At 37.4% G+C, this 25,881-nt stretch overlaps 6 protein-coding genes across 9 annotated transcripts in view; 3 read left to right on the top strand and 3 right to left on the bottom strand.

Annotated features, from left to right (window-relative positions):
- LOC110371467 (deubiquitinase DESI2) overlaps positions 1 to 2,910 on the bottom strand; it is a 28,606-nt gene extending 25,696 nt beyond the window's left edge. The window contains exons 1-2 of one of the 4 annotated variants that reach the window (XM_021327739.3): positions 2,679 to 2,910; positions 1,927 to 2,087 (exon numbers count right to left, since the gene is read on the bottom strand). In XM_021327739.3, coding sequence (XP_021183414.2) covers positions 1,927 to 2,061 — 135 coding nt within the window. In that variant the 5' untranslated portion in view covers positions 2,062 to 2,087; positions 2,679 to 2,910. Of the gene's footprint in view, positions 1 to 61; positions 309 to 1,926; positions 2,088 to 2,329; positions 2,546 to 2,678 lie in introns of those variants that run through there. The other 3 variants (XM_049851882.2, XM_049851881.2, XM_049851879.2) reach the window with 3 other exon arrangements.
- A 110-nt stretch (positions 2,911 to 3,020) lies between these two features.
- Positions 3,021 to 15,152, top strand: LOC110371434 (coatomer subunit delta). The gene is made up of 15 exons (XM_064042453.1): positions 3,021 to 3,147; positions 3,293 to 3,332; positions 3,422 to 3,542; positions 3,753 to 3,855; positions 4,141 to 4,260; positions 4,620 to 4,679; positions 4,761 to 4,872; positions 5,186 to 5,273; positions 6,719 to 6,874; positions 7,979 to 8,055; positions 8,510 to 8,598; positions 9,728 to 9,875; positions 11,783 to 11,894; positions 12,846 to 12,968; positions 13,674 to 15,152. The coding sequence occupies exons 1-15, from the start codon at positions 3,145 to 3,147 to the stop codon at positions 13,840 to 13,842; spliced, it is 1,521 nt and encodes a 506-aa protein (XP_063898523.1). The 5' UTR covers positions 3,021 to 3,144; the 3' UTR covers positions 13,843 to 15,152.
- Positions 15,153 to 15,184: 32 nt separating this feature from the next.
- LOC110371466 (uncharacterized) lies at positions 15,185 to 19,552 on the top strand. Its single transcript, XM_021327736.3, has 4 exons — positions 15,185 to 15,319; positions 17,247 to 17,415; positions 18,498 to 18,753; positions 19,098 to 19,552. The coding sequence occupies exons 1-4, from the start codon at positions 15,187 to 15,189 to the stop codon at positions 19,512 to 19,514; spliced, it is 975 nt and encodes a 324-aa protein (XP_021183411.3). The 5' UTR covers positions 15,185 to 15,186; the 3' UTR covers positions 19,515 to 19,552.
- Positions 19,553 to 19,694: 142 nt separating this feature from the next.
- Positions 19,695 to 21,528, bottom strand: LOC110371468 (UPF0488 protein CG14286). Its single transcript, XM_021327747.3, has 3 exons — positions 21,220 to 21,528; positions 20,375 to 20,509; positions 19,695 to 20,072 (listed from the first exon to the last, which is right to left on the bottom strand). Exons 1-3 carry the CDS (start codon positions 21,407 to 21,409, stop codon positions 19,765 to 19,767), a joined length of 633 nt encoding a protein of 210 aa, XP_021183422.2. The 5' UTR covers positions 21,410 to 21,528; the 3' UTR covers positions 19,695 to 19,764.
- A 287-nt stretch (positions 21,529 to 21,815) lies between these two features.
- LOC110371444 (mitochondrial import inner membrane translocase subunit Tim10) lies at positions 21,816 to 24,194 on the top strand. Its single transcript, XM_021327708.3, has 4 exons — positions 21,816 to 21,989; positions 22,248 to 22,395; positions 22,831 to 23,020; positions 23,501 to 24,194. The coding sequence occupies exons 3-4, from the start codon at positions 22,879 to 22,881 to the stop codon at positions 23,641 to 23,643; spliced, it is 285 nt and encodes a 94-aa protein (XP_021183383.1). The 5' UTR covers positions 21,816 to 21,989; positions 22,248 to 22,395; positions 22,831 to 22,878; the 3' UTR covers positions 23,644 to 24,194.
- LOC110371442 (GPI mannosyltransferase 1) lies at positions 24,190 to 25,720 on the bottom strand. Its single transcript, XM_021327705.3, has one exon. The coding sequence runs from the start codon at positions 25,577 to 25,579 to the stop codon at positions 24,299 to 24,301; it is 1,281 nt and encodes a 426-aa protein (XP_021183380.2). The 5' UTR covers positions 25,580 to 25,720; the 3' UTR covers positions 24,190 to 24,298.
- Positions 25,721 to 25,881: the final 161 nt, after the last annotated feature.

The following is a 25,881-nucleotide window of genomic DNA, read 5'->3' as shown; positions in this document are numbered from 1 at the left end:
ATAGAAATTACCGCGCTCTTTTAAGCGCGAAACTTTTAAATTAAAGCAAAATTAACACTACCTTTTTGGGTGTCATGGTTATATTGATTTTCTTCTTCATTCTGTTGATCGATTATTTTAATTCTGAACACTAATATATCATTTTTAGCACAGGCACAGGAAGATCCACACACATATACACACTACCGCATCCTTTGGCTGTATCACTGAGACTGGCTTTGCCTGTCTCCACATAAAAGAATTGTGTGCTCTCGAAAGGCGGGAAATCCTCGCCAATGTAATAAGACCTCAAGCATCGTATACTCATTGACGGTTTTATTATTAACCAGAGACATAAATACGATGGTCGCATCAATATTATCAGTTTTTTTTAATCTGCAATAAACTTATAATCTAGGAGAGGTTCGCTATCAGTAGCTGTTAATGACCAAACGATTTTTCTTTGTTTACTTTCTACGATAGCGAGATTAGTTATAGTGAAGACTAAATCAAATATAGCTTTATTCGCATCACTTGCGCTTGCGTATAGCTTCATGCTTGCGTCAACGTGAACAGTCTTAATGCAAAAATGTTAAATTAATCCCCATTTATCCTCAAAAAATCAGCTTCTGCTACTTCCTGTTTTTGTCCAAAGAAACTTCGATTCAACGTAACATTGAAAAGGCTGTCTCTACAATAGAAAATGTTTAAATAAATCGCGAACAATACATCTGCTTATTTTGTTCGGGCCGAGATCCCAAATCGTTTGCAACCCAAAATCATGAGTAACCTTATCCTTTCAAAAAAGGTTGTGCGTAATAAGGCCCAACAGGGGTCTCGAGACATTTTACGCCACGCACCGAAATGTCCCGGATTGACGCGAAACATACGCCTAATAAATGAAATTCTTTTATTCATACACTAGCCATTTTCCCGAAGTTTCACCCGCGTTCTGTTGGATCTACTGCTCGTAGCGGGATAAATTATAGCCTTTGTTACTCGGGAAGAGTGTAGCTTTCCACCAGCGAAAGAGTTTTTATAATCGGTCTAGTCGTTTTTGAGTGTACCCATTGCAAACAAACCAAAATACATTTTCTTCCTCTTCATGAAATTAGTATATAGCCAAGGACGAAGCTTCTGTTGTTTTTTGAAAACAATGTTGCCACGTGATTTAAATATACGATACCCTGATTTAATTACGATAATCCTTTGTTTAAAATTTAATCCTCTTCAATATTGCTGGTTTATCTGATAAACAATAAAACCATGTGAGGGCAATGTTTTTTACAAATTGCGAGAGCCTTTTGCTTTACATGCAGCAATTTACATGACTTTTTTAATGAATTTTATGCATTTATTTTGGCGTAAAATTGAGATGTAGGCTTATACAACTATAAGTTTTTGATATGATTGTTGCGCATATGCAGACATGCTTTTTTTATCTTTATTTCACTGGCTTGTTTACTTAAATGTTTAAATAAATCAAGTTGACATTAAATCGTGAATCAGGAATTTAGAAGCATGGTAATCTTATGACACATAAAAATTACTGGCATCATGCATTTTAGAGGTCATGACTATAAAAAATAAACCATATATTACACATTGGGACATATCTTACTATCCTACAGCCCGGAATAACTGTGTGAGTAACCTTTGCCCCCACTCTCACTCCATTATCAACATTGAAGAAAGTAACCGCAGTACTATTTACATTTACCATCCAAGATTATTATTGTACTTTTATCAACCACATTTAAGTACCAATAAATTATCAATTACTACAGACACAACAAAATAAATAACATGATGCTGATACAACGTAAAGTAAACAAAAGACAAACCACATAAAATATTACGTATAACTATCAAAGTGAGTGCACAAAATACGAACGGTGCACATACAAAGAAAAAAGGTGCTAACTACATAAATGATATAGATCTTACTAAATTTTGGTTATCGTAATTGTCCTCCGGAGAGACAGTTGTTGTGTCAATGAGCGGGTCCCTGTCTCCACTGGTGTCCGCTCTCTCCTCCGTCCTCCGTTCTGAACGGACACGGCACGCGTCACATCTCTTCATCTCTACACATACTTCTCAACTGTGGACTGTCAATAAAGTCCTTCAGTATTATAGGAAACGACCTCATATCACTCAAGGTTCTGAATAGTTCCAGTATGTAAAACGGACACATTATAAATGACCTAGGATTCCATGTCATTGCCTAAATATGCCAATTTTCTTACATTCTAATTTAAAAAAAAAATCATCAGCATAAAAAATAAAAAAATATGAGTACCTTCTATTAATAATTGTGTGCTAAGAAGAGAGAATATAGAGAAGTAAATACCTCATTATCACTATCAATTAGGAAGGCCTCTTCCATCATCCAAATTCAAAACTACACTACACAAATTAATATTAAAGAAGTGCTCAAACTGCACCAGACATAACACTGTCCAGCCATCTGTACCGACGGCATGATCACGTATTAACAACTGTGAACATTATTGGATGAAAAGATTATCTATAAAATCAGGCATAAAAAAATACGTATCATTGTATGCAAATCAAACGTTTGACCATTAGCGAAATAATGACGGTAACACTCATTTACAACGAATGCATATTCGAGAGCATGTGACCTATACCACTACATCTAAATACCAATACAAAATAATTAAAATCTTGCCACTTACTACTGTTATTTGGCTTCTGTGGTATGCAAACGTATTCCATAGAATTAAGACACCAAATCAAATGAAAACCTCCATTGTTCAAATTGCACAATAGAACACTTCAACTAAATATCTTAATTACGTGAAAAGATACGAGTTAAACGCTAAAATTGGTTAAAAAAACGAACAATAACCCCAATGTGCTTTGCTTACTTTTGACAAATTTGACATTTATTTTGGGACATAGAGTGAAAATTTTATTTTTATATACCGTCAACATTTGGGAAATTGCTATATTGGTCTTTTGGTCATGCATGATCTATTTCCCTTCGCTTCGTTCGGATACAAACATATTTTCTGGGTAGATTTTAATGATGGCAATCTTTATTTAAAAAAAGTCGTCTACACGTCATCTCGGTGTGTTGGCTGTCAAGTTTGCAAATTGTGATTATTTTATGATATTTGAGAAATTTAAAGCTATATCAAAATGGTAATGCTATAAACAGTGTTTATGAACATAAATGTAACTTCCCCACTGCTTTAATTCACATACCTACGTGGTTATTCCCTTAAAGTTTACAAAATCCATCCGGCTTATGTTTATAGTTTCATGAAGTGTTTTTGTGTAATTTCAGGTGCTCATTGCGGCAACAGTATGTACGAAGTCAGGAAAAGGTACTTATGTTGATATTATTCCTACTAGTAATATTCTAAAATCGCAAAAACAGTGAAAAATATGTAAATAAACATAACGTAACTTTCAGCTCTGGTTTCACGTCAATTCGTCGAAATGACGAAGGCACGTATCGAGGGTTTACTTGCTGCCTTCCCAAAGCTCATGACTGGGGGGCGACAACATACATTTGTAGAAACCGAGTCTGTCAGGTAAGAAACAATAAAAAGTCTTTTCTTAGGTGTATGATAGTAGTCCATCCAATACTGATGTTTCTTGTAAGAAACCATCTTATCCACTCGGTTATCACCCATGTCCCAAGTTATATAGTATACACTATTTCCTTGACCTCTTTCATTGCAGACAAGAGTGCTGTCAGCCAAAAGTAATATGTTTTTGAGTGCATATTTTATACATTGCAGATACGTATACCAACCGTTGGACAAGTTGTACATGTTACTGATTACTACTAAAGCCAGCAATATCCTGGAAGATCTGGAAACACTGCGACTGTTCAGCAGAGTGGTGAGTGCATAATATTGTTGAATATATTTAATTTGATATTCCATATGTATGATATTCATAGCTTTATTAGACAACCCCTAAAACTGAAACAACTTTAACTCAATCAAATTGTGTAAAAAAAAAACACAAAAACTTATAAACTTATAACAAATTATGACGTTGAAATAAGGTCCATTTTGCAGACATACTTTTTTTAGACAAGTGTTTAACACATGTTTAAGTTTTTGTAGTAAGGCCAGTTATGTTTTGGTTTCAATAAATTAATTTCTTATTAATAATCAACAGGTACCTGAATACTGCACCCAGTTGACAGAGGCTGAAGTACTGAACCAAGCTTTCAACCTGCTGTTTGCTTTCGACGAGATTGTGGCTCTCGGGTACAGGGAGAGTGTCAACTTGGCACAGGTTAGTAGTACCTCTAACCAGAATTATCTGTTGTTCAAGAATATAAAGAGATATTAAGACTTATTGCATACTTTGAAATGTATATTTCAGCAAGTTCTAAAGTTTTCTGAAATAGTTTACAGATAGTTATAATCATCGGCAGGGATATTGAGCCCTGACCTTCACCTGCGCAGAAGTGATTTATTGGTTTATTGCCTTAAGTGTACAATGCACAAAGCGATCCCCACTCTTCCAACGAGAGCTCAATATCCGTGCCGATAACTTTAACCCAATTGTAACTCTAATATATTGATGTTATTTAAGAGAAAAAGAAAAATTTCAAAATGCCCAATTATAATTCTGTTTTGTTTTGTGTTCAGGTTCGCTCCTTCGTCGAAATGGACTCCCATGAAGAGAAGATCTATCAAGCTGTGCGCCAGGTTTGTACAAATTATAATAAATAAGTGTATCAATATCTATCACCAATCAAACATCATCTCAAATAAAATCACAACATTCAGACACAAGAGCGCGAAGCCGCTAACCGCATGCGGGAGCGAGCCAAGGAGCTGCAGCGCGAGAGACTGGAGGCCGCCAAGCGAGGCGTGCCCACGCGCAGCCAGATGGCATTCGGTGAGATATCTATTCTATCTATACATATAAACATACCTTGTAAAACACTGGTACTCAGCTACATCCGGTTAAACTGGAAGCCGACCCCAACACAGTTGGGAAAAAGGCTCGGAAGATGATGACATAATTATATATAAACGAAAGTTGGGTTAGTTATTTACACATTTTATAACTCAAGAATGGTTAAATCGTTTAAGATGAAAATTAGATGATCCGGCTAGCTAGGGGAAGCAGTTATCTCAGGACGCAGGTGAAACCGCGGGCGGAAAACTAGTTTATTCATAGAATATACTACTCTTATATTTTGTTTTAGGAAGCAGTTTCAGCAGTTCATCGATGTCTTCATCAGCGGTGTCAGAGCCAATCGCTGAAAAGATTCCCACCACACCTGCGCGTGAGACGTAAGTATAAAGTAGTATGGAACCTCAAACTTATGTATTTGTGTCGTAGTGACTCACCTGAATGGAAGCATATATATATATTTTACTTAAAATATAAACGGTATTAAACATATACTTAACATTATTATATTATGATACATATTATATACACTTACCATAAATATTAAAAAAATTACATCAAAAAACTCCTCTACGCTGCCCACCGGGAGTGTACCCAAGAGACTTTTTGATCAAAATAAAAACCAGCCTTTGGTGCACGGGACCTACCTTAATATTTATTATAATGATTATATTGTCCACTATTCTATAATTTGACCCACCTCCCGGTCTTCAATAACGATGAAATTTTGCACACGCTCAGAGTTCTCATAACAATACATGACTAGCTTAGAAACGTCATTAGAAATCCAATATGGCGGCTTTCCCAAGATGGCTGTATTATCCATTCTATTACACAACACCCATACAGTGTATAATTTGATACTCGTATTGTAAAGGTCATGAGGGGTTGGTTTTTATTGAATGAAATCTAAATCTTTCCAAAAGGGGTGAATCGAAAGTTCCAGATCGTACAGAAGTTCATAATTCAATTGTGACTTATAACAATGTGACTTAAAGGGAGAGTTCTCTGTATTTCTTTTTATTTATAGGTATTTACTAAAATATCGATCTAAACACGCTTTCATTAGATCGACCTGAATGGTTGTAACTAGTGATGCAACGGATAGTTGTTTGGACGGATATCGGCTATCCGAGTATCCGGCCGCCGAATATTCGGCCGGCCAAACGATACCTACATTTTAGTTTGGCAGCGACCGCGTCGTGAAGGATTCAACCTGTTACTTGGTAACGCTTATTTTATTTGATTAAAAATTAACATACGATACGCTACGATTGGTTGAATGGATACCTAATGCTGATTTCTTATCTACATCAAATGAGGCTTTTTGATAAGTTTAAATTGTACGTAAAAGGTAATACTAATAAACGAATATTGATGTTGTTAACCATTTTTCAGAGTTAAATGCCAAACAAATCACTATTCGGTATCCGGCCCAATAGTGCGCAAATATCCGGTATTTGCCCGGATAGTAAAATAATGGCCGGATAGGCTGGATACCGGATAGCAACCGGATATCCGTTGCATCTCTAGTTGTAACTATGTAAGAAAATCTTGGAATCTTAATTTGACCCTTTTGATTTGAATTTCGGTCTTCGATTAGGATGAAATTTTGCACACGCTCTGAGTTCCGATGACAATATATGACTAGCCAAGGAACGTCATTACAAATCCAATATGGCGGCTTCTCAAAAATGGCGGACTGGCTATTTGAAATCCACTCCCATGATATGGGTTTTAATTGTAAGGGTTTGCTGTCAGGAATACGAAAAGCGTGATTTTTATCTATATTTACTAAATTTGCGATGTTTTCTTTTTACTTTAGTGCTCGTCCGGCGGGTCGTTCTGCCATGAAGCTGGGTTCCCGCGGCACGGACGCGGAGTCGTTTGTATCGCGCCTGCGCAGTGAGGGCGAGGCGGTGCCTGCGCCCGCGCCGCTGCGCCACGACACGCCCAAGCCAAAGCCCACTGATCATAAGGAGTGAGTTATCCGTGTGTCGTACCTAATCACATTAAATCCTATCACATATACTTTATGATATTCTATGGCGAATTGTAAAAAAAATAACCTAATCCATTCAGTGGTTTAGCCACAGGAGTCATTTTTCGTTTTCATAATTTACAACATCATGTGTAAAGCAGAGATAAAATTAGGAGTATCGAATGTTTTGATCAGTTGACAGCTGTCAGTTTTCAAGGGAGAATTTCAGTTGTTTGTAATGATTGACTCTTATATGGTGTTCTAATTTTCGCACATTTTTATTCTATTTACTTTGTTTGAAAAATTGATTTTTTTATTTTTACGTATTTTTCTTTTTTCTTTGTGTTAATCGACATATATTAACCAGTATATTAACGCATTTAATGTGATTGTGAACGACACACCCGATATAATAATCCAAGGCCGATTTCGACCACGGCGGCTGTTCTCACATAAGGAGATGAACCAGCTGCGCAGGACATATTATAGTGCACAAGCATTTGTGCAGACACAGGTGCACTCACTATTCCTTCACTCTCATAACCCGATGGGACGGCAATCCGACACGACCGGACAGAGATCAGGCGCAGAACCGACATTAAAGTGATCTCCGATGCACGGGTGAATCAATTACTAACTTGCTTCGTGAAAGTTTATAAATATTTAATTTAAAAAAAGCCACAGGTAAAAGTTCTCTATAATTATCTGCCTACCCATATCTTAATTATTAATCATCATCCAATTTAGTATATCAAGTAAAGTTATTAAAAGAATTTGGGGTCAACGCATCTTAAGAAGCTTATTGATTTTTGACACACTTATATTAGTTTCACTTGAAACTGTATTATGCAAGAAAATCTTGAAATCTTAATTTGACCCACCTCCCGGTCTTCAATAACGATGAAATTTTGCGCACGCTCCGAGTTCTAATAACAATACATGACTAGCTTAGAAAGGTCATTGGAAATCCAATATGGTGGCCTCCCCAAGATGGCGGACTGGATGTTATGGATTTTGTATTTTTTTTGCGCTTGCTAAAGCATGTTTTTTTGATAATAAATTGAAATCTGCCAACATGGTTAGTTATTGATATATTTGTTGCAGTGTACACTTGCGTTTCGAAGAGCGCTTGACTTTGGTGGCCGGACGCGATGGTGACGTACAAAACTTTGAACTTAGCGGTACGTTTGCTTCGTATATTTTCAAATCTCATTCCTTTTCTTAAAAAAAAAAAAAAAACAATAATTTACCACTATATGTTTTTTTCAGCAGCAATTTATATTGAACCTCCTGTTCTCAGTTGTTCTCTCTTTTTTTATAATAATATATAAGGGACAATAAGGGGTATCTAGAAGGCCGACTAATTACTCTATTTCATTCTACATGCCTATTTAAGGCTCGAGCAGACCGGATGCGTATGCGTAGACGTAAGCGTAGACGTGCACGTACCACTGAGTTGTAACGTATGGAAATGTATGAGACAGGTCTACGCTTACGTCTACGCATACGCATCCGGTCTGCTCGAGCCTTTAATCAGCCTATTTTCAATAAACATATTTGACTTTGAATCTTTATTTCGAAGCTTCAGTCTTGTTTAGGCTGTATGTTTTGTTTACAATGAGGTATTTTGACCAGGTCTGCTGACTCTTCGCATCAGTAACGAGCAGTTCTCTCGTATACACGTCCATGTTGACAACCAGGATACAAGGCCACTGCAGTTGCAGGTATGCTAACCAAATTCACTCTTTGCTAATTTTATTAATTTACTAGCTTTTGCCCGCAACTTCGTTCGCGTGGAATAGTGACTACCAGCAGATTTTTGATTTGACCAATAGATGGCGCTATATGTCCGGAATAATTTTATTTTTTGTAATAAAAACTATCCTATGTCCTTTCTCAAGTTTCAAACTATGTCTGTACCAAATTTCACACAAATCGGTTCAGTAGTTTAGACGTGAAGAAAAGACAGACAGACAGAGTTACTTTCGCATTTATAATATTAGTTTGGATTCCTTTTTTTCAAGCAACTAGTGCCCATAAAAATACAAATACACATACATCATACATAACAATACTTATAAAAACTTAAATAAATTCCTCTACAATACTATACATGTATAAAAAACTTAACTTCATATATTTTTGCCTTTGTCCTAACGTAGAAATTGATAAGATCTAAATCAAACGAATGGATTGAACATTATTCATAGGTAAAGGATCCATAAAAAAATATTATTTTATTCAGAAATAGATTCATAAATTATCCATTCCCATTCTGACAGAAAAATAAATCATAAAAAATGAAGGTGTTTCAAACAACATTTTCTTAATTAAGTATGTAATATGTCCATTGTCCATGTAACTTTTTACAAAACACAAAATGTTTTAATTCTCATCATCATCCTCCGAGCCTTTTCCCAAGCTATGTTGGGGTCGGCTTCCAGTCTAACCGGATTCAGCTGAGTACCAGTGCTTTACAAGGAGCGACTGCCTATCTGACCTCCTCAACCCAGTTACCCGGGTAACTGATACCCCTTGGTTAGACTGGTGTCAGACTTACTTAAATGTTTTAATTCTGTACCAAAACATTTTGACATTATTTTACTTTGTGATTAGAGTCTCCTTTTAAGCAAGTAAGGCTTGTGTTAGGAGACTCGGCTCTTCCATTTTTGTTTTGACAGAAAAAATGTATTTACTTACAGTTTGTTTAGATTTTTTGTAATAATAATAACCGTCTGTTTTTTATTGGTAATTTTGTGTCAATTTAAATTTAAATAATGTGTATAGCTATTAACAATGTAGGTAACAATATAGGTTATGATTACCTGGAATGAATATATTTTTTTTTGTCAGACGCATCCGAACGTAGACAAAGAAGCGTTCCGGTCTGTCGGCGTGATCGGCCTGAAGCAGAGCCAGCGAGCCTTCCCCCTCAACAGCGACGTCGGCGTGCTCAAGTGGCGCCTCAACGCCAGCGACGACAAGCTGGCGCCGCTCTCAGGTACCCGCGCTGCCACAGCACGACCACTGCTCAAGTGGCGCCTCAACGCCAGCGACGACAAGCTGGCGCCGCTCTCAGGTACCCGCGCTGCCACAGCACGACCACTGCTCAAGTGGCGCCTCAACGCCAGCGACGACAAGCTGGCGCCGCTCTCAGGTACCCGCGCTGCCACAGCACGACCACTGCTCAAGTGGCGCCTCAACGCCAGCGACGACAAGCTGGCGCCGCTCTCAGGTACCCGCGCTGCCACAGCACGACCACTGCTCAAGTGGCGCCTCAACGCCAGCGACGACAAGCTGGCGCCGCTCTCAGGTACCCGCGCTGCCACAGCACGACCACTGCTCAAGTGGCGCCTCAACGCCAGCGACGACAAGCTGGCGCCGCTCTCAGGTACCCGCGCTGCCACAGCACGACCACTGCTCAAGTGGCGCCTCAACGCCAGCGACGACAAGCTGGCGCCGCTCTCAGGTACCCCGAGCTGCTCAACATACGCCTCCCCCTTACATCTACACAGATACCTGTTGGAGGGCTGTACTATGCCAAATCGAATGACAAATAATCGATCGACAACTATAAATCGAAATTCTAAATACTCGAACATTCATAATATCGAATGGTTATTAAATCGAACATTCAATACATTGAGTGTTCAAAATATCTAATGTTCGTTTGATCGAGCGTTCAATGCATCGCATATTCATCCTATCGAAAAATCTATATTTTTTTATGAATACAAGAAAAACACAACATTTACTCATAAATCACATTTTAATGTAGTTTTTAGTATTTAATATTGTTTCAATCGCATTATCATCCCTTTTGCCTCTTTTTTGTGAAGTAGGTCTTCCCAATCCCGCGTTTGCCTTTTATAAGGACGTCCTACGCTGCACTTGCTAGTCCGTGGTCTCCACTCCAGCACTTTTCGACCCCATCGGCTGTCTGCTCTGCGAGCAATATGGCCTGCCCATTGCTACTTCAACTTCCTGGTCCGGTGGGCTATATCGGTGACTTTAGTTCGTCTACGAATCTCCTCATTGCCGCGCCTATGGCTTTAAAAATCATATTAAATAAAATCATTGGTGTGAGGGTTGGTGTCACGCGACTAAATTAGCAGACCAATAGCAAACTTATGATTGGTCTTATGTTAATAGCAGAATGCCCGCTAAGATTAAAACTGCCCCCAGCAGGGCTCAGGTCTGCCGGGGCTGCGGGATTGTTCGAAAGAGTTATCGCGGCCCTGGTACATAAAAGGTCTACGACGGAACACGACGGTTTTTAGTCAGTAAGAGTCTGACACTCCCTCACCGCTGCTAACCCACAGCGGGAGGGGTCATTTGATGATTTTTGCCATCGATAAAAAAGGGTTTAAACTGAGATTACATTGTTATCCAATGGTCACATTATTACCTAAATTAGCAGAATCAGACCCCAGGAGGATGATATAATAAAGTAATTGTATTCTATAAGCAGTATTAAGGGGCTGAATGCCGAAATCGGCTTGTCTCAAACAACTTTTTGGCCAAATCTATACAGTTTTTGACGGCGAAAAAAATATATATTAATCTTGAACATATTTCTGAAAACCCTGTTAATTTCAAGTTTTCTCGATAGAAAAAAAATTGAAAACTTACCTCTAAAATGATCTTCAAACAAAATCTCTGTATTACTTATCAACGTACATTGATAAAATTTGTAACATTAACGAGTCCATATGTAAATACAGACAACTTGGTTAATTTAATTTTTGATTACTCAACTCATTTTAAAGCTAATAATTTATATTGTATGTTACGAACTTCGCGTTAAACAGGCTTCTCTCTCTTTCTCTCTCGTACGTATTTACGTACGCGAGAGAAAGAGAGTGTTTTGGGTGCATTCAGCCTCTTAACACGTATATAATGTTGCAGTGAACTGCTGGCCGTCAGAGGGCGCGGGCGGCGGCTGTGACGTCAACATCGAGTACGAGCTCGAGCACGAACATCTCACGCTCACCGACGTCAACATACATATACCGCTGCCGTTAGTACTGTCTTCATATTTATTTACTAGCTGTTGCCCGCGACTTCGTCTGCGTGGGCAATATAGAATTTCCAATTTTCCAATTTCGTTTATTTAATCGTTCATTGCTCAACCCCCGTAAGTGATAGCGTGATAATATATAGCCTATGTGTTGAACCGGCCCCCAGGTAATAGTCATGCAAAATTTGATTTAAATCCATGCAGTACTTTTTGAGTTTATCCGGGACAAACATACAGACAAACAGACATACAGACAAAAATTCTAAAAACTACATATTTGGGATCAGAATCGATAACAGATCACCCCCCAAGTATTCTTTTAAAAAAATATACAATGTACAGTTTTGACTTTCCTATCATTTTATTATATGTATAGATTACTTTACTAGCTTTCGACCGCAGTTTCACCCGCATCACTTAGCCGGATGGTGACAAAATCCTAAAATCTTCTTCCGGCTCTAAGTTACCTCCCCTCTAATTTTCAGCCAAATCGGTCAAGCCGTTTTCATGTTATGTCGTGACAACGGAAAGCGGGTTTCGTTTTTATATATATAGATGTACAAAGTAACACAGAACACGTCAACATACGTATACCGCTGCCGTTAGTACTGTGTTCATATTTATTTATTTAATACTTTATGTACAAAGTAACACATACAACACGAACAAGAAAAAAAATGGAACAAAGACACAGCTTATTTCATATAAAATTTCTTCCAGCAGGTCCGTTTATCTTTATTTTTACACTCATTATTATAAGGAGAAAAAAAATATATTTCATGGACTCCCCAATATTTTACCTCTTGTTAAAATACACATACTGCTGCTATGTCATGTTATGACATGTCTATTTTGTCATTTATAAATTCAGAGATGGAATAATAACATAAAAACACCTATATATGTACTAGATTCTGTAATTTTTCTTTGTAATGGTATGTTGTGTGGCAGGTCCGGCAACACTCAGGTGGTGGTCCATCAGTGGGAAGGCAGTTACTCGCAGAAGGGCCGCACACTGCTGTGGACTATCCCCATCATCAACAAGCAACAGAAGTCTGCCAGCCTCGAGTTCACGTGAGTACTCACTTTGAGTGCAAAATCAAATGTTTTTTATTTCAAACAGGCCTTTGCAGACTCCTATGAAACGACACACTAGTTGCACGGTTCCAAAAAGTTGGTCTCACGGAGAAGAGCCGACAAGATACTCCGTATTAATTATTAATTAACTCTATAGTTCTTGCTAAGTTATATGTAGAGGTGCTTGAAAGAATGGGCTGAAAATACGTCCGCTAACGACTATTATATCGTGTAACGTGCTAATGTCAAAGGTCTTCCCTACTAATATTATAAATGAAAAAGTAACTCTGTCTGTCTGTCTATCAGTTACGCTTTCACGTCTAAACCACTGAACTGAAATTTTAATAAAATTTGGTACAGAGATAGAGTACCGATTGAACCGATCGACACCCGCAACTCCTCATAGGTCCAGTTGAAAACCAGCGTCAGACACTAGGTATCTAGCATAATGCTGAACTGGATCTATTTGGCGCAACCTTTTCTTACTTTTATTATATTCTATTTTTATTTCTATGTGTATGACCTTGAGAATCAACATAGGATAGTTTTTATCCCGGACTTTTGAAGAATTCTCTTGGAAACGCGATATAACTGAAGTATACGCGGGCGAAGCCGCGGGTTCCGCCCGCGGTTCGCGGCCCGCTGAGTTCGCTAGTAAGAAATAAAAACCTTTGACTTTAAGCAAGTTCCCCGTTGTTGCAGTGTTACCCCGGCGGTACCGAACGACTTCTTCCCCCTGACGGTGACCTGGACATCAGACACCTCGCTCGCACTCCTCAAGGCTACGAAGGTAACGCATGCGGAAGATAATTCACCCGTCGACTACTCCCAAGAAATCAGCTTCCACCCAGATAAGTATGAAATTGTGTAAAAACGTCTATATAAGACTCAATATTCTGAAAATCTTGAAACTAGCTGTTGTCTGTAAATACCTCCCACGCCTGCATATAAAGTAGCATATCCAAAGTAATATTATAAATGCGAAAGTAACTCTGTCTGTCTGTCTGTTACGCTTTCACGTCTAAACCACTGAACTGGTTTTAATACAATGTGGTACAGAGATAGAGTTGACATTGAGAAAGAACATAGGATAGTTTTTATCCCGGACTTTTGAAAAATTCTCTTGGAAACGCCATATAACCGAACTCTACGCGGGTGAAACCGCGGGCGGGAGCTGGTATAGGCTATATTTTATCCAGGTGTGGGAAAATGGGTTCTAACCGCTGGGCGACAGCTAGTGCATTATTCGGATAACTTTAGGACTTTGAGTTATGTATAACCTGTATTTAAGAAATAATAGTTATTGTTATTTGAATCTGGTTTGAAATCATGGCGATGCTAATGTCTTCTAAATATCTTCAAGTTGAGTGATATTCTTGCTAAAAACGGAATTATTCTCAAATAAACTAAAAAATGAGACAATATTTCAGAGATGTTTTCACTAAAATGTGTCTTATATCACAGCAATAAAGTTCATTTTTTACCGCCAAAACATGACTAAAACTGATTCAAATAAGATGTCGTATATTATTTAGTGTTAATTTAAAAACTATATCAATAAAATGTAATTAATATTGTTAGACTATCTTTGATTTTGTATTACAACTTATTATGTTATCTAACATTCCTGTATATGTGTGCCACTATGTTTCATTTAGAGAAAGTTTCTCAACTTCAGATATATGTATAGTTCTCGCCAAACTTAAAGGCGGCTTGCAACTAACTTCCGACCACAAGTACACTTGGTCGAACTTAACAGTTCACGTCACATATCTTTGCTATTCTGAAGTTTGGCGTTTGACATAGTTCATAGTTTTTTTGGACGATTGTGAAGTCAATAATAGCTAACTTCGGACGAGCTAAGTTGTTTGAAAATATCTGTAAGAACAATGAGGAAGGAGGATTCAAATAGCTAACTTCAAGGCAGAGTTAATTGGCATGATCTATATTTAGATCCAGATTATTTCTTATGTTGAACATTTTCTGAGTCACTATCTAAAATCTGGCGTTGGTGAAATCGACTTATAAAATTCATGTTTGAAAATGTAATTTTAAGTACCTAAGTTAGCAAAAACTTTAATCTATTTTATAATACAATATGCCGTTTGATAAGCTCGCCTAACCGATATGGTTTGCGTATTATTGTAAAATTTTATGAAATAAAAACAATATAAAACTATATACCTGTGCTATTTTATTTCTTTAGTGATTTAAGATGTTGCCAGTTTTAGTGTTTACGTTTATTCATTTGCAAATGGCGGCAGGTTCAACAGATATTTTGGAGTCATTGAATTTCATTTCAAATCCTATTATGAGAAATGCTAAAAAGCCCGATTTAACTTTTACATGTTAGTGGTTTTTATATGTACTTATATTCTTTTAATTTCGTGATTTGGTGAACTTATTTTTTAACGACACGTCAAAAATCATCAAATGACCCCTCCCGCTGTGGGTTAGCAGCGGTGAGGGAGTGTCAGACTCTTACTGACTAAAAACCGTCGTGTTCCTTCGTGGGCCTTTTATGTGCCAGGGCCGCGGTAACACTTTCGAACAACCCGCAGCCCCGGCAGGTGGTTTGGTGAACTGAGTTTGTGTTTGTGTGTGTGACTATCTGTTTCATGTTCATCATAAGCTGGGTACTCACTTAGCAGTGTAGCACGTAACGTACCAGATACGGTATCAACCTGCAAGTGGGTACGGCTCGTCCACGGTCCTCACGAGCCGCCTTTGTGTTCGCAGTGTGCCCGCCACTCGGCGGAGCACTGCGAGCTTACAGCGCTCCACGCGCGAGCGGCTCGCAGCGGGCTCGTGCCTACGTACTCCGTACTCACTTGATACCGTATCTGATACGTTACGTGCTACACAGCTGAGTGAGTACCCAGCTTTACGGTGTAACCGTTTGGACCTCCCAGTTTACCGAGTAGGTACCCCGGTGTTTTAAGTGGAGGGACTGCCTATCTGACCTCCTCAACTTGTTACCCGGGCAACCCAATACCTCTACTACCCGCAACTTTCAAACACGATAGCCGGATCCCAAAGTTCAACGCGCCTTTCGAAACGCGAAGAAAATTGTCATGTTCAACAGTGTGTCGTACCTAATCCCATTAAATTAAATATGTTAATCGATTCATCGATCGATCATTCGATGCTCCTAACTTTATCTCTGCTTTACACATGATGTTGTAAATTTCGAAAACGAAAAGTGACTCCTGCGGCTAAACCACTGAATGGATTAGGTTAATTTTTTACAATTCGCCAAAGAATATCATAAAGTATATGTGATAGGAATTAATGTGATTAGGTACGACACATCCGATATGTGGTCGCCCATTCACAGAGTTACTATCATCATCATCATCATGATCTCAGCCGGCGGACGTCCACTGCTGAACATAGGCCTCCCCCTTAGATTTACACAGGTACCTGACTTACTATGGCTGTTACTTACTTAGCCTAGTCTTCTTGCTTAATTATCCTGAATGACTGTAACTCACTACTTTCTTATACAACATGTAACGTAAGTAACGCACACCCTCAAACACCCCAATTAGAATATTATGTTATAATCATAATACATACACTGAATTTTTAATTTAACATGTATATGCATTGTTATTTACTAAATTAGTTATACCAATTGTTGGAGTACTTTTTGGTCATACTACTACGCACGCAAATATCGCGCCGCGCGCCGCTCGACTCGACACAACATAACGAAACTACGGAAAAAGCCGACAATACACGAAGTCTTATTACTTTGAGTTACGGTCTATTTGAATTTGTTTTGACTGTACAGGGTTAATATGACAATAATTTCCGTAGATTTAATGATTTTTGGGATAAAAAATTACCTGTATTAAAAATGATATAAATCGATTCAGTAGACGATTCTGAACAAACTAATTTCAGGATGTGCGTTAATTAAGTTACATGTTGTATATCTTGGACACCAAAGTGTGATAAAAAGGTGAAGGAAAACATCTCGAGGAAACCTGGACTATAAAGTCTGAAATCACCAACCCGCATTGAGCTAGCGTGGTGATAAATGCTCAATCTTTCTCTGTGCGAGAGGAGGCCGCAGCCCAGCAGTGGAACGATAAAATGCTGTAACAAACAACTGTATAATTATCGGCAAGGATATTGAGCCCTGACCTTCACCTGCGCAGAAGTGATTTATTGGTTTATTGCCTTGTGTACAGTGCGCAAAGCGATCCACACTCTTCCGCCGAGAGCTCAATATCCGTGCCGATAACTTATAACTAAGAACAATTTCAGTTTTCCCAGACCTCTTGAACTACCAAGCTAACGCAGTGCCGGTGACAGAGGCGCAGCATCCGTGGATAGCTCGCGTGGTACACTCGCGCACAGCCGATGTCCCTCACATGTGCACCGCTGCTTGTATCGCCGAAGCCATTTTCATTACTTCCTCGAGATGCATTCATTAGTAGGTATTTCGTACTTTACTAAAGCTAGGTTTAATCGACGACTATTTTCAACCTTTAAAGGGCTAGTCTGCTTTTTTTTGTTTTCGGTGTTTGTAATACCTACATATGTAAACATTTGCATTGTATAGCTGTAACTTAATTATAATTAAATTTTAATAGACTGCTAGGAAGTATGTTCTTCCCAGCCATAACACTAGGAAATGGTGGAAGGGCGTTTTGGGGGTGCTGTAATTTTTTACGTGAAAAAGTGCTAAAAACTAGGCTAGTTTCAATGAACGTTTTTGACTTTGACTTTGTGTCATAGGGCGTCTTCAAAACAGCCGCGAAAAAATATCACCAACAGTCTTTCTCCGATGCCTTTTATAGCTGGCTGAAAATGGTCTTCATCTCTAAACCAACATTTACCTATGTTAATGGTTCGGTTGTATTCTGTGACTATAAGGCAAAATATCGTATAATTCTTGTCAAATAGCTTTGCCCCTCTGAATGAAGAGTAAAAGAATTTGGTTAGTTGTATATATAAATATGTTTCCTCGATAAATGGGCTATCTAACACCGAAAGAATTGTTCGAATCGGACCAGTACAAAACAAACAAACTCTTCAGTTTTATAATATTAGTATAGACTAGCATCTGCCAGCGGTTACACCCGCATCCCGTGGAAACCTCTGCACGAACCCGGATTAAAAGTAGCCTATATCCTTCCTCGATAAATGGGCTATCAAACATTGAAAGAATTGTTCAAATCGGACCAGTAGTTCCTGAGATTAGCGCGTTCAAACAAACAAACAAACTCTTCAGCTTTATAATATTAGTATAGATTTGGGAGTTCGAGTAACCAGCTAACTTCAGAGTGGACGGTAGTTTGTTAATTTACTATTTTCTTTATAAAAGGAAGTTAAAGACTATTTGGTGGGTGTGGATGTAGAATCTATTGGCGTAAGTAGTGAATGTTAAACTTTCGTTCGTTCGATTCCCGCAGCTGGACGTCGATTTCGAATGTGATCCTTAAAAATATTTTTTTGTAAATGTGATGAGATTTCCAATATATGATAAAAAGCCGATTTTTCTTTTACTTTCAGCCTAAAAGTAAATCACACGACGATAATTTATATGTCGAAGCGCTTCGACGCACTAGCATTTGTGATACCTTCAAAGCCAACAAAACAGGCTTTTGACGACATAGGGTTCATCGTGGTAGAAGATGACAAAAGCGTTAAAAGGGACTGGCCCGTTATACAACTGATCGATAGCGTGAACAGAACAGACGAATCGTTTGCTTGGTTCTCCGAACTCGTGTCGTATAAGTACAAAGTCGTTGGATATGCTATGGAAAAGGTGAGACTTGTAACTCCTGTTTTAAGTACTTAAAGAGTTAAATGGGGTATTAGGTAGGTACCTACTAAGACTTCGCTATCCGACTGTCACTACATTGTACCTCAAGAATCGTACCCAATGCCTCATAGGTAGACAGATGATGATGATTATTGTTGCCGCTTTAACAACTTTACAAACGTACCAATTTTTTACGTTTTATAAGTAGGTAATGGTACGGAACCGTTCATGTGAGTCGGACTCACCCTTGGCCGAATTTTTATTTATAATTTGTACCCTGAGAAAACTTACTGAGTCCCACCATCAGCATTAGGTACCCATCAGCTCACACATTTTCTATTCACTAGGGTTACGAACATATACCGTCACAAACCGATCAATTTAATCTTACGGAATTGAACGTCGTCGTAAGCATGGAGTTATGCCCTAAAATATTAAAATTTATTAATAAACGACGTTCAGGGTTCGCCGTCCCTTGTTATCACTCATGCACTTTACAAGAACATGAAAAAAATAACGACAGATGTTACAACTATCATGGCGTGGAGGGTGGTGCCGTTATAGCAAATGTAATGGGTTATAACAAATTAATGGGAGTAGCGACTTGGGGCCCTTATGTCCCGAACTATGAGTTGCCCGTTGGATTCGCAGTGGTTAATTCCGAAAACTTTTTCGAAGACTTCAGGTGTGCGACCAAGATAAGGGATGATAATGGATTACTGATTACAAAGGGATATTATCAGACTTTGTGTAACAGCGGCTAATGTTTATATTTGAATAAAAAAAATGTACAGTTCTTTTGTTTTCATGATTGTAATATGGTTAATGGTATAAAGTACCTTATACTTTCTATTTCTAGGCATTGTATGACATTTCAGACACAGTTAAAATCTTTAATTTTGCCAAAGAGTGCTTTGCAAGAAGGAATGACAATAAAACACAAATCATAATAAAGCACTTATATTATCCAGTTATATTTGTACAGAATTAATATAATATTATTTTAAGTACAACCTAAGAATTATCTACATTAAAATTAAACTTAAACTCTGAATTTGTAAATGAAAATTTAAATTTCTTTGCACTATCATCACTTTTTTCAGTGTTGGCAACTTCAGGATCAAGCTTAGTGTTGCTATCTTTTGGAATAATTTCAGTAGCATTGTCATCTTTAGTAGCAGCATTGCCTTTGTCTACTTGATCTGGTGCTAAACTGAAGTTGAATTTAAATGATTCATCACCCGTAGTTAGAAATGCAGATTTTCTCAAAAATGTAGCTTTTGGCTTGTCAGGAACATCTGATATCTTGATTTTACTGGCCACTGTAAACAAATAACCTCAATATAAAAGAGGTTAAAAGCTTTCACAATAGAACAATGAGATTACTTCTCAATTCTAGAAAGGCTGTTCCTTCTACTGGAGTCTGAGATCAGAGTTATGCAATCTTCCAGTATATTATCAAGAGCCCGGTACATTTAATCATTATTTACAAGTTATATTATAGTTCTTTAATATTGCTTGATTAATCTATGTTTAAGGGCCTTTCTTGTGTAAGTCAGTTGAAATTGACCAATATTATGCAATTTTCGCATCAACTTTTTCTAGGACACTACTTTAACCTTACTTTTTGCTAATTTCTTCTCTTCGGCAGCCATTTTAGCTCTATAGTCTCCAAAATGTGTTCTCATTAGTTGTCTCTTGCGGATCACAGGCTGATTGTTGTTCTTTAACACTGTGAGCACCTTCCATGCTTCTTGCACTGAAAAATTAACAAAAATTTGTAATAAAGAGACCCCATGGCAGACTAGTTACTTTTTTCCACGTAAATGAAGTGAAATGAAATTTATTTATTTGCTAGAATAGGTACATTATGATGGTAAATACAATAACAAAAAATGGTTTCACTATATTCGACTTATAAATTAGTCATGCAAATATTTAAGTTTTCCTATAATCTAACAGCTAAATTTCTATTATAATTCTATTTCTCCTCTAGGTATTAACTGTATAAAAACATTTGTCAATAAGCCAATTTCTGAGGGACTTCTTAAATTTACTCATAGGTAGTTCTTTAATGTGAGATGGTAGCTTATTGTATATTCGAATGCACATTGGGTAACAATTTCTACAGTAACAATTTCTAAATAAATGATGACGGACAAAAATATTACTATTTATATAAAATATGTATAAGTGTATGTTTTAATGTTATTATATTTACATATTGTATTTTCTATGGGCCTTAGATGCCTGATTCAAATAAATAAATAAAAAAAAAATGTTTAGTAGGTCATTTAATTTAAAGAGTTAGGTTTATCTTATTATGCAAGGTGGTGTAAAGTATTGTCTTGTATTCCAGTAACCTTATTTTGACGATACTCAAAACCACATTCATTGTATCGTCATGTGTCATGTCAGAACTGTGGTATTTTTATAACAAGAGTAATAATAAGATATTATTACACTTACTTTGCTTTTCAGTGCCTTTCTTTTCGTTTAAACATCTCTCTAACTGTTGAATACACCAGCACAGTTCAAGCTGAAACTGTCTCACAGATTCTTCGGGATCTACGGCGTCAGATGTGTCTTTCTCTACTTTACAAGGTTTCTGGAGAGAGTTGGATTTTCCTTTAGAATGTAATTTAGTAGGTTTAGGCATATTTACAACTTAAAATCACTCTTTATTTCAAGTAAACCACGTTTTGTTTTGTTTTGAACTTTTGATTGACGTAATATGAAGCAGTGACGTTTCTCTTTTGCTCAATGAAGGTGCGGCGTGCGTCGTTTACCGTTTGCGTTCGGATCCGTAAATCCGTAGACAGAGAAAACTACGTTCGGATCTTATTGTTTATTGTCTGTTATTTTGGTTTAAAAAATCGTGTGGCTTTTAGAGAAATGTTTTTATTCTATAGCATTCTCTAGCTGAGTATATGGCTCATAAGGTAAAAACTATTAAGGTTATCAGTTAATTTTAATTTAATTATAATGTTGTAATAAAATTGTAAAACCTTCTTCACAAAAATATTGATCGAGTGTTGCCACATATAATGCGATAGTGGTGACTATGACGTAACGTGAAATATTGCGAAACTAAAACTGTAACCTCAAAAATTTTACTGAAGTTTTCACGAGAATATATTATGCCGCTTGGAAAATTCGGGAAAATTACACTTTCGTGGTAACTACTTGAATCATAAATTTCCATTGTCTGTAAAATAATACGGTCCATTCCATTCGTGGTGAGCCCTGTACATTTCACTTACTTATTTTTTTACTATTTATCGTAATCAATAGAAGCATGAACATTCCTTCCTTTCAATTACAATAAATTTCCAAAGGCGTTTAATTTTCCTCTAACAAGACTGATTTCCATACTATATGAAAAATACTTACGCCGTCATAACCTCTTGTTTTTATTCTGCTACCTTAAAATAAAATTGAGAAACTTCAGAATATGTTTGCGAATGTAAATAAGTAACATTTTGACCCTGTTCCAGGTTAGCAGTAACAGTGACTAGTTTATCGCTTTTTGTGGTGGCCAAGAACTCAATAAATGCCAGTCGCCTGGAGAACATGAGAGCGCGGGAACGTATGCGCAAGTCCAATCAGGGAGAGTATCCAGACGTCTACAGAAAGCTGTGAAGCGTGAGTAACTTAGTTACAGTTAGAATATCTTATAGCTGGACGCAGTTGGTTGAAGTTAAGTGAGAAATTCTCGGTCTTCCACTGTGCTTATTTGGTCGATCTTACCAACTTATATAGACTTAGTACTATTAATAGTTGTGGACTATCTGTTATATTTTGTTAACAACCACATCTTATTAAATGATGTACAATTGTTTTTATGAACTTGGCCCACTGGTGTACCATGCCAAAATCTTATCAACGTTGACATGATAAAAAATTTCTACAGCCTTCAATTCTACTCTCATAAAAAAATAATGATGTAATACCGCATGCGTCCTGCAAAGTATGATAATTGACTTTTTAAGTCATTAAAAATGCCTTCTGTATGATACAATTATTACTAGGTCAATATATAAATAATATTCACACTTATCAATAAATAAACTTTGACAGACTGCACTCAAGCTAAATATTTAAAAGAAAGAACTAGAACAAATCAAGATGGCGTCTCCGGTGCTGGATGCTGCCAAACTGCAGCTGGTTCAGGAATTGGAGATTGAGATGATGTCGGACATGTACAACCGATTGGTCACTGCATGCCACCGCAAGTGTATACCAGTCAAATACCAAGAGACTGAACTATGTAAGTGGATATTCCATTCCATAAAACATTATCTGCATTGAAATAACAATGATAAATTAGTAAAAAATAAATAAATATGGTCTGGTGTATTAAATACGTTGTTAAATGTTTTCACACATTCAATTAAAAACAACAATTCATGGTTGACTAGTATGCTGTGACAACTTACTGCGTAATGGCACAAAATGGTACAGTCTTACAGCCAGTCTCTTCATCAAAAGTAAAAGCCAAAGTAATGTCATAAAGTAAAAGTAACTGTCAAATTCGTTTTTTTAAGGCTAAAGTAACAGCAAACTAGTAGATAAAACGAATTTGACCGTTACTTTTACTTTAGGACATTACTTTGGCTTTTACTTTTGTTGAAGAAACTGGCTGTTATTAATTTATGTTCAAAGTAATTTGTTTTCTAGACTAAGGTAAACATCAGTAACATGTTTCTGTTATCCTATCACTTAAAAATTCCTTGTTTCTGACTTCCAGGTAAAGGCGAGTCAGTCTGCCTAGATCGCTGCGTGGCCAAGTACCTGGACGTTCACGAACGCATTGGCAAGAAGCTCTCCAACATGTCCCAAGGAGAGACAGAGGATCTAACCAAGGTTAATCTGGCTGATGGCAAGAAATAGAAATAAATAGGCACAAGAACACACTTATGACGAATCATAGACAATGTACCAGTACCTGACATTAATTATGTATTGCCAAGCTAAAAAATAACGGAATTGAATCACTTGGAACAGAAATACACTATAATGTATTACACATTGCATTGTATTTTTTGAAATTATGGTAAAAAAGCCGATAGAAATAAGAAAATAATGTTTTTTTTTTTTAATATTTCTTGTCCCCGTGACAAAACATACAATTTCGGCGGCATTTAATGTAACACATACCTCAATAAAGACTGCTTAAAAATAGTCTATCGATAAAATGTAAAAGCTACATCCTAAATAATTGATTCGTCATAAGTCGTCACAACTTAATCAAATTAATGTGAGAAAAAATTATGTAATGGTGTCATAAAACAAATGGAAGATGCAAAAATATCTCTGTTTGTGGAGTTATGTACAAGTTGATGCGATTTCTGTTTTCTAGAATGGGTCATTATTATTAGTAATTTTATGCTTTAGTGGTTGATTTTAGTTCATTTGTTAGAAATAAAACTACTCAAATCCAATGCATTTTTTTATTTTACACCATGTGCACAATTTCATGACAAAATACTAAAAAACTATCTACAATTACAAATAATTTATTATCTAATGATACTGACCAGTATCGCTACTGAGTTTTCAAATGAGCGGCTTGACCGTAGCCAAAGCCGTACCCAATTGTGTAACTCTTTACTAGTTGTACTAAAACAAAAATATTTGAACAAAAGAAAACAATTCCTTTGAGCCAAATCAGGAAAAAGACTTCCCTACCCTTGAACTCTAATAAGTATGCGTAAAACAGCCAAGCGCCTTGCGCGGTCACCCACACTATGGTCAGGAGTATAGCTTTTCTTATACTGAGACGGAACGAATGAGCCACCAATGGAAGCAAAGAGAGAAACCAGACGAAGTATTGTGACGTCATAACGCTGTTAAACGCGACCAACACCACTGTCTGACAAAACAGTGCAAAAGGCAACGTCCTGGGATCAGCTCCGTATTTAATACTCAAGATGAACAAAATGACCGCTTTGAATAAAGTTGTGACGTGCTTCACTATGTCGAAGGCAAGCTGGTTCGTGCTCAAATAAGAGTAGTAGAAAAGCACAGAGAAATTGTGACGTATATCCACTCTGGACGCGTGGTAGTAGTAAGTTTCGTAGAGAAAATCATAACCGTATAAAGCCCACATACTGTATGTTACGCTGAGTAATGTTACCACACAGCTCAAAGCTAACGTTAGCTGGTTCATATTGGGCCACAGGATCATCAGTCCCTGTTTCCAGGTAGTTTTACGAGGAATTTTAGAAATCCCTAAACTAAGGTACATTGGAAAACTAAACACGAGAGGGTAAATACGCAGATGAGTTGATAAACCGAGAAAAAATCCCGATAGAGCATATTTTTTTAAACCCTTGACTACATCGGTTTGTAAAAAAAGAAGGGATAGTATAATAGTGAAACAAGACACCGAATCTCCGTTACCACGGGTCGATATACCAATACTGAGCGGATTGTAAAGCCACAGTAATGAGCAGTACATCGGGATATTAGTAGAAGCGCTCTTTGGTCCTAGCTGATGTTCAACCAATGTCTTCACAGCGACGGTTATCAAAATATCAAAAGTTGAAAAGAGAATTTTGCCAAAATGTTTGCCCAGGATCATGTTGGGAACAAGAAGATAGGCAAGGATGGGGCTGTACCTATACGTCTGTCGTTTGTACGGCGATTCTCCATGAAAAACGTATCTAGCAGCGTCTGAGAAGACGGAATAGTCAATATCAGTGTAAGCAACATCGTAAGTTTTATCGTGGAAATCTGCGTAAGCAATCAAAAATAGCCTTATGAAGAAACCCGCTACGAGGTGGTACTTTAGCGGTAAGGTCATAAATTGCAACCAACGGTGCATTTTAAATTCTGGTCTTCAAACTCTTCGCGGCAGAATACAAACACGTCTTGAATTCTTCAAACTCCTTAGCGCAGTCGTCTTTTTTTACCGAACCTTCTTTGAGCAAAACGCAGCGGGCGTATAAAACACTTTGTTTGGAACACTTGGCGAATATGAGGGGATACTTGGCTAGCCTATCTTTAGCTTTGGTGACTGATTCCATAGTTAATTATCAGCCCTGCGACGCTGAAGCGTTGTAGGAGGTTCGCTGTAGTCAAATGGAATGCGCGGACTGAAGAATATATCGTAAATGGGCTTTGAGA

This window comes from Helicoverpa armigera, chromosome 28, assembly GCF_030705265.1.
Source record: "Helicoverpa armigera isolate CAAS_96S chromosome 28, ASM3070526v1, whole genome shotgun sequence".
Lineage (NCBI taxonomy): Eukaryota > Metazoa > Arthropoda > Insecta > Lepidoptera > Noctuidae > Helicoverpa > Helicoverpa armigera.
Note: the sequence above shows the minus strand (reverse complement) of the source record. Positions and strands in the feature narration are given on the sequence as shown.